The 8,161-nt window shown below is 51.2% G+C and overlaps 1 protein-coding gene across 1 annotated transcript in view; it reads left to right on the top strand.

Moving 5' to 3' along the window:
- The first annotated feature begins 1,036 nt into the window (after positions 1-1,036).
- Positions 1,037-8,161, top strand: part of KIF25 (kinesin family member 25) — a 50,830-nt gene continuing 43,705 nt past the window's right edge. Inside the window, 3 exon segments of the mRNA XM_087424953.1 lie at positions 1,037-1,108; positions 3,159-3,229; positions 4,048-4,163. Coding sequence (XP_087281079.1) covers positions 1,037-1,108; positions 3,159-3,229; positions 4,048-4,163 — 259 coding nt within the window.

Here is an 8,161-nt window from a genome sequence, read left to right as displayed (position 1 = left end):
AAGTATTTCAGGAAGCAGGGAGAGACCAGCAGTAGGAAGTGATCACTGGACATGGCCGTGTGCCTGTAAACTGTCACCTTGCCTGTTTGGTGAGGGGCAGGGGAGCTGGGAGCAGTGCCAATGGCTCCTGGGGAGTCATGCAGTGTGGAGGGGCAGGAAGGGGCAGGCTGGGGCAGCGGTGGGAATGGGACCGCTGGGTGGGAGCCGGAGGGGGGCCGGACACTGTTGCCCCCATGTGCAGATGGGAACCGCTCCCTGAGCATGACGGAGAGGAGACACGGTGGCTTCTCCCTCTGCTTCCTGCTCCACTCTAAACGTCTGCTTCAACCTCTATTCCTGCCTGGCCCCCACTACATGGTACCCTGGACTCTGCTACGGAGGATGAGGGTCCTACCCGACCTTCTCTCTGCCTTGGCTTTTAGGGTCTGGGGCTGTGAGGGGGTCCCGGCCCTTAGTCATCTCCCAGTCCCTGCCGGCTGGGGGTGGGCTGCTGGGAGAAGCTCTGCACCCACGCCCTCCCTGCCACGGGCCTGGGCGTCCCTAAGTCCCCTCCACCAGGTGGGGGCCCTGCCTCCCGCCTCCCGCCCTCCCCCGCTGTGCTGGGGGCTCCTATCCCGCCCTGGACCAACCTTTCCCTTCCCGGAGGTCTCTCCCTCCACAGGCTTCGTCAGCTGCTCTTTATGTTCCCGACGGACCCCCCAAAGGTGTCCTCTACTCGCAAGTAGACATTCCTGCGGGAAAGGAAGGCAGTCACCCGGCCGATTTAAACATTAAAAAGAAAAGAGTTAAGTACTTTGCACTCAAAGAGGCTTGTAATTTAATGGCATTTGGAACACCCACAATATTTAGAAAATAGTTTTCAAATTGAGGTCTTCCCCTCCGCTCCTCTCCCGGACCCCCCTGCCCTCTTCCTCATTCCCGGTTCCCCCGCCCCCCGAACTCCCCCGCCCCCCGAACCCCCTCCCCCACCCCGGGCACCGTTGGCGCCCACGCTGACCCACCTGAGCCCCCCGGGCCGCAGGCCAGGCCGTGGGCGATGCCAGCGCGGCGCGGGCGGTGGGGGGGCTTCTGGGAGCAGCGGGCGAGGCAGCTGCAGCGTCAGGTGCAGGTGAGGGGGACCTGGCAGCGCCACCTGCGGCCTCCGTCCAACGGGAGGCCTCCCCGCCTCTGAGCCCTTAGGGCAGGGAGCCGGTGAGGGAGAGTTTGCGGGTTTGTGGGTCTCTCTGAGTTGTAACCAGCAGCTGAAAGCCGCCTCGCTCAGTCCGGCGGCGTCCGCCCCCTGCCTCTGGGCTTCCACCTCTTGCTCTGTAGGGGCGTGTGCGTGTGTGTGCGTGTGCGTGTGCGTGTGCGTGCGTGTGTGTGCGTGTCCGTGTGTGTGCGTGTGCGTGTGTGTGTGCGTGCGTGTGTGCGCGTGTGTGTGCGCGTGTGTGTGTGTGCGTGCGTGTGTGTGCGTGTGCGTGTGTGTGCGTGTGCGTGTGTGTGCGTGTCCGTGTGTGTGTGCGTGCGTGTGTGTGCGTGTGCGTGTGTGTGTGTGCGCGCGTGTGCGTGTCCGTGTGTGTGTGCGCGCGCGGGCTGCTCTGTCCTCCCCCCACCTAAACACCCCTCCCAGGAGGCCTCACCCCACTCTTCCCGAGGGCCCTCACCCCCCACCCCCCAGTGCTAAATGAAAGCAGCTAGTCACGAAGGACCAATATTGATGATTCCTTTTATGTAAAATGTCCGGAAGTGGCAGATCCATAGAGATGGAAAGTGCGTCAGCGGTTTCCTAGGGCTGGCGTGGGCGGAGTTAGGGGTGATGGCCAAGGGCTCTGGGGTTCTTTTTGGGGTGACAAAAATATTCTAAAATTAAATTTGGTGATGGATGCGTAACTGAATATAGTAAAAGCTGCTGAATTGTACACTTAGACGGCTGAGTTGTAGGTAAGTGAATTATGTCTCCATAAACCTGTGGTCAGGAGCAGGCGTGGACTCGTGCAGTTGTCCAGGTGAGACGGCAGAATCTTAGAATTACCTGGACTCCTGTGGAAGTATTCGAGAGATCTTTCCTTTAAGAGGTAAACTTGACTGAATGTGATAACAGAGAGCCAAGATGACTCCCAGGTTCTGGTTTGATAACCGGTCACAGAGATTGTTCAAAACATGACCCCCATTCTCTGTGGGCTGCGTGTCAGCATCCCCAGGGAGGGGAGCTCCCGTGCCTGAGCCGCCTCCTGGAGGCTGGGGCCTTCCTCTCCACTAAGGCCTCCAGTCGCCGGCTGTCCCAGCATTTAGTATAAATAGCTATCATTTAAATTCTCTGCTGAAAACCCTGCAGTGCCTTCCCGACCATCAAGGATGAAACACAACTTCTCCTCTGGCTTATGAACCCTCCTGCTGCACCCCACTCTCCTGGCCCGCTGTGCCCCAGCCTGGCTGACCCTCTCTCTGCTCCTTGACTCAGCCAACTCATGCCTGCCTGCAGCCCTTTGCACAGCTTTCCCTTTGCCCGAGGAGGTTTCTGTGGCTGGCTCTGAGGGCTCTCCTCCCTCTCAGGGAGCCACGCTGTCTCTGTACTTACATCACTCTGCTTTAGTTCTGGCGTGGCTGCTGCTTCCCCAGCGTATTTACTCCGTCCACTCGCTCATCTCTTTCTCCCCACCAGGATGCGAACCCCATGCCTGACGTGCCTCCATGTGGACGCTCATTGCTGCGTCCACCGCACCCGGACTAGCGCCCAGTACATAATAGGTTTCTAACACATGTCTTTTGAATAAATGACTAAAAGGGAAGAAATGGTGATTTTGGTGAGCTGGGCCCTCAGAGAGGTGCCTTTCAAACTTCAGTGTGCATACAGGTCGCCTGTATGCACTCGTATACAGCTCTGACTAAAATGCAGACTCTGATTGATTTGGGGTGGGAGGGTCCTAGATTCTGTGTTTCTAGCGAGTCCCCAGATGCTGTTGGTCTGGGGACCACACTTGGAGTGGGGGGTCATAACACAGGGCCGGGGAACAAGGCCTACAGGGTCAGAGGGGCCCCCACTCCGGCTGCCCTCTCCCGACGGCTCTTCACCGAGGGCACGCGCTTGCCTCCTTTCACGTGATCTGGTCTGAGGGTGGAAGTGACACTGACGAGCATCGCAGTAACTGACAATTTTCCTTCTTGATCCTTGGTTATAGGCCAAAGAAGAGAGAATAGTTGAACTGGAAACTGAAAATGCCATTCTTCATCTGAAATTGGCGGAGGTAACGTTCTGACGTCTTGTAGGCGGAGTTGAACTGCGTCCGGCGTGTGGTGACTGAGTGGCCAAGTCCATTTTCAGTCCTTGTAGAAGGAAGAAGTTGAGGGTGGTCCTTGTACTTCTCCTTTTCTCTGTCCCATCAGGTGGCACAGACTCTTTCAGTGATGTTTAAAGTATCTTCTTTTACTGAGCAAGGTTTCGTTCTAAATCCCCGTCTATCTCTGGCTCACAGGTGTTTAGTGAGTAATGAATTACTGAGGTAGCATTTTTTACAGCTGTAGTGAGGTGTGATTTATGTGCCATAAATTCACCCAGTTTTCATGTACAATTCAATGTCACAGCCGTCACTAGAGTCAGCGTGGAACGTCCCTTCACCCCTAAAGATTCTCGTGCCATTTCCGTTCAGTCCCCTCCTGCCCCCAGTTCCAGGCAACCACCGTCCTGGACAGCTGGCCAATTTGACATTCTGGGGTAGACCTTTGCCCAACTCTACCCATGTCGTCTGTCCACTCACCAAAAAAAAGTCCCTCAAAGACAAGTCTGCCCAGTCTTTCTTGCAGCTTTGTTCTTAACCTTTAAAAGGAAGGGCATACAAATGGAGAACATTAGGTGGATATTGATGCTCTTTATTCTTGTACAATTTGCTGTTGCTGCCTTTGGCAGCCGGAGAAGTGGCCCCCCCAAAAGATATCAGATCGCAATCCTGGAACCTGTGGATGTGACCTCATCTGGAAAAAGTCTTGGCGGATGTGATTAGATTTGAGAGGGGGAGAAGATCCTGGATTATCCGAGTGGGCCGTAAATGCCGTCACAAGTGTCCTTATGAGAGGGAGGCGGAGGGCAAAGCCGCACGCACAGAGGAGAAGGCAATGTGAGGACAGAGCAGGGAGACATGTGAAGAGACTGGCCTCGAAGACTGCAGTGACGACCACAGCCAAGGAGTGTCGGCCACCGACCACTGGAAGCTGAAAGAGGCGGGAGGATCGTCCCCTCGAGCCCCTGGAGGGAGCGCGGTCCTGCCAGCACCTGGCTTTTAGGTGTCTGGCCTCCAGGATTACGGGCCAATAAATTAGTGTGATTTAAGCCTCTCCATTTGTGGTGATTTGTTACAGCAGCCGTAGGAAACTAAAACACCACCATCAAAGAACTCTTTTGAGTTCTTCGTCTTTAAATTATGGCTGCTTTAGAATTCTTAGAATCAAGTCCAGGGGGCCCTCAAACTCCTGTGTCTCCTTGAATAACTCTGTCAAGTTTCATTGAAAAAAAATTAGTTGCACTAAATTTGCAGATTAATTTAGAGCTCTTAATACTACTTCTTAAATTAAATGAATATTAATTTACTTGTTCATTTGACTGGCGCTTCCAGGCCCAGTTCTGCACAAGAATGCATAGCAGACACCAGCCCGCCTGAACATCTCTAACCGCATCTCCACAACAGCTCACCACAGCTTTTCCCCCTGGGTTCCAGAACCTTCGCCACAGTGCTTCAAACGAGCACTGATGAGGGAAAGTGTAAGCCGTGTTTGGCGGTTGAGGCTGGTGTCAGAAGGCAGCCCAGGACACCAGGTCCTCAGCATTCTCGTCCAAGAGTCCCTTATCGCTGTAGCTGCTGAAAGCTTAAACTTCCAGCCCCAGTGTTTTGGAGCTGTCACACAGGCTGCATGTTAGAGCAGACATAGATGGGTGACATTTACCACGTTTTGTCCATGGGGGTGGCTGCGAAGCGCCAACAATTTTTCCAAGAATCATTCAGATGAAATTGAAAATTTTTTTTTACATTTAAGATCGTTAGGCATAGAATGCCAGATAAAGCCTGTAACATTTTTGGCATTTGTATTATAAGTCCCCTCGCCTTGACTCCCAACACCGTGCGGGGAGGGACAGGCGTCGTCCGCAGTGTACAAAGTGGTTGGCTATGCGATGGCTTTCTGCCTTCCGACCCTCTGCAGGGCCGTTCTTCCTGCTGGAGACTCGTAGCCCTCTCTTCGTTTCTCACTCCCCTAAGATCAGTCCAGGATGGTTTGCCCAGTCGCCAGTGCGTTTATATTTATCCACTTTCCTCGTCACTCTCCGCATGTGTCCTTGGGTCCATGTTGCCCTGCCATCCGTGTGCATTCCTGCGCCAGCGCCTCGGGGCAGCTCCCTCCCCCGGTGCACATCAGCTTGCTGTCTGCTTCTCCAGAGCCAGCCAGCCCTCGAAGCTCAGCCAGCCCCACTTCCAGCAGGAGTTACTTGATTGCTCTATTTTATTTTTCTCTGAATTGCTGTTGTACTTATAGTCGACATCAGAGACTGTAGAATATAGTTTTTCATATTTAGATGTACATTATCTTTTTTTCCAGAGAGAATCTGAGGCTTATGGGTTTAGGGACTTTGCTTCAGTTTTTTCCTTAGTCAAATGAAGAGTAGATGTAGTTCATCTCTTAACGTGCCTTAACCTCTAATTTGCCTACAAATCTTTGCTTGCTTGCTCTAGTCTTGGTATCACTACATTTAATGCAGTGCTGGCTGCACAGTGGGTGTTCAGTGAATTCTTTATAATCCCGCTGATTGATGGGTTTCTCTTGAGCTTCCCTTCTTTATAATTTCTCTATTTAACTTCTTTACACTTCTGAAAAGTTTCACATCGAGAATAAATAGATTTTCCAATCCAATTAGTGGCCCGTCTCAGCTGCCATCTTTGTATCATGTTGACTTTCAGACAGATTGCTGGTAATCTCTACCCAGCTCTTGGCACAGGAAAAGGATTGTGTTTAATGCAGTTTCACGAGCATCAGTCAGAGCCAAAAGCTTAGCTTAAAAGAAGACACTCATCCTGATAAATTGGAGCCCAGGAAAAACATTGATTTCAGCACCAAAGTGAGCCAGAATGCATCCTCAATTCTCAGTATTGAAAAGAATGAGCAGGTTCGAACAATATCCTTGTGACAATATGGACCCTTGTTTTAGCTTGTACCCTGAAGATTTAGAAGGTTAGGTCCACAGAAGTACTAATAGAATCCTTCCAGGCCTTATCTCTGGTATTTAACTGTCATCTCCTGTCCTGTTGTAAAAATGAAAGGAGGAAACTGAATGATATTAAAAGTTAACAAAAATCTCTTTCCCCTGCCTGCCGTCATCAAGTATTTTTGACAGAATTCATTTCTTTCAGTATCGTGTTGCTTCCCTACTTTTAAGGTGTTGAGTGGAATTAAGTCCTGGGCTTCCCCATGCACCACAGAATAACTGAGCCATGTTCAATGAAATTGCCATCGGGGTTGTTTTCTTTCCTTTCTGTCACCAAGGAGTAATTAATGCCCACATGGCTATTTGCTGTCATTTCAACATGACAACAGCAATGCCTTGAATTTCCATGTCACGTTTCTTCGCTCGTCTATGTGAGATAGGTGTCATCCCGCCGCCTTGGGCGTGGAGGCACAGTCCTCTGGACTGCACTCAGAACGAGGATCTGCAATGTGGACTTCCTGCCCGGGGTTGGAGGGCGCTCCCTCCATCTGGCTGACTGTCAGGTCGTCTCTGTCTGTCATCTATTTCAGGATGAATAATTAGTGAAGAACACTCAAATGCCGATAAAACTGTGTCTGCCAACAGGGAAAGAAGCTCAGTAAAAGTTCAAGCAAAGAAAGATATTAGTAGATTCATTAGACAAAAAAAGGCAAAACTGAGATTCCTGTTCATCGTGTGTTTCCGTCAGGGACTGAATTCTGCTAGATGTAGCAGAACAGATGGGGAAAAGTGATTGCTTCTCCTGCAGCAAAACACTTGGACGTAGGCTGTCCGGGGCTGAATGGCGGCTCCTTCATGGGATCATAGCTCTCCACTCTGTCGGCTTTAGCCATTCTCTGTTTCCTAGACCAAGTAGCGGCCTACTGCTAAGTGTATCCATTGTCTCATGCTTCCAAGGTGGCTGCTGGGGCTCCAGGTGGCACATCACTTTCAGGTAGTGGGAAGGATCAAGGAGACAAGGGAACATACCTGCCAGATCTGTCCTTCTAAATCATTTGCTCAAAGTCCTACCCAGTGACTTCTGCCTGCAGCTCACTGGCCAGAACTGGGTTGCACGGCCATCCTAGCTTCAAGACATCCTGGGACATCTAGGTTTTCTCAGGGCTGTTGATCAACCAGGGGCTCTGATAGGAAGGAAAGAGGGCAGGTGGACATTGGGTAGACAACCAGTGGTCTCTGCCATGATATAACTGATGTCTGCACACAATCTTATCAGCACTGCAATTTGTTTTTCCTCCAAGATATAAATATCATGGCATCATCCTCTGTTGGAAAAAAATACACTGAAGGCCAATTAGAGTAGAATTTTATAGCCAGGCTTGGCAGTTTCTTGTTTTCTAGTCTTATTAGGTGTGGTAGTGAAAATGGTTTCCACGTTTCTTTCACGGATCTGGTTTTCTCTTGGACATTCTAAACACTGAGCTTTGAAATGATGTCCACTTTCCCTTTTCATACCTATCTTTTCCCCATTCTTGACTTTTTATAATCTTTTCTTTTAAAGAATGGTTTCGTTGATACATGAAAATGTCCAGTGGGGGCCAGCCCTGTGGTGTAGTGGTTGAATTTGGTGTGCTCCACTTTGGCGGCCTGGGTTTACAGGTTCGGATCCTGGGCGCAGACCTGCACCACTCATCAGCCATGCTGAGGCAGCGACTCACATACAAAATAGAGGAAGATGAGCACAAATGTTAGCTCAGGGCTAATCTTCCTCAGCAAAAAAAGAAACTATCCAGTGGCTTTCCATTTCCTTCCTAATATGCCTGGCTCGAACCTCCACCTGGAGCAGACTCTGTCTCCCTCTCCGTCCCGCTCTCTTCCGGGGGCATGAGCAACCACATGAGTGACCCCCCCACTTCCCCACTGAGTTCTTTCTCTGCTCCTTCCCACCTATCCCACATCATCACTAGACTGGCCCATGTCTCCAATCACAGATTC

The sequence above is a fragment of the Ceratotherium simum genome, chromosome 38, assembly GCF_057802395.1.
Source record: "Ceratotherium simum simum isolate JZ-2026a chromosome 38, ASM5780239v1, whole genome shotgun sequence".
Taxonomy (NCBI): Eukaryota; Metazoa; Chordata; class Mammalia; order Perissodactyla; family Rhinocerotidae; genus Ceratotherium; species Ceratotherium simum.
The sequence above is the reverse complement of the archived record's forward strand: the minus strand, read 5'-3'. Positions and strand labels throughout refer to the sequence as shown.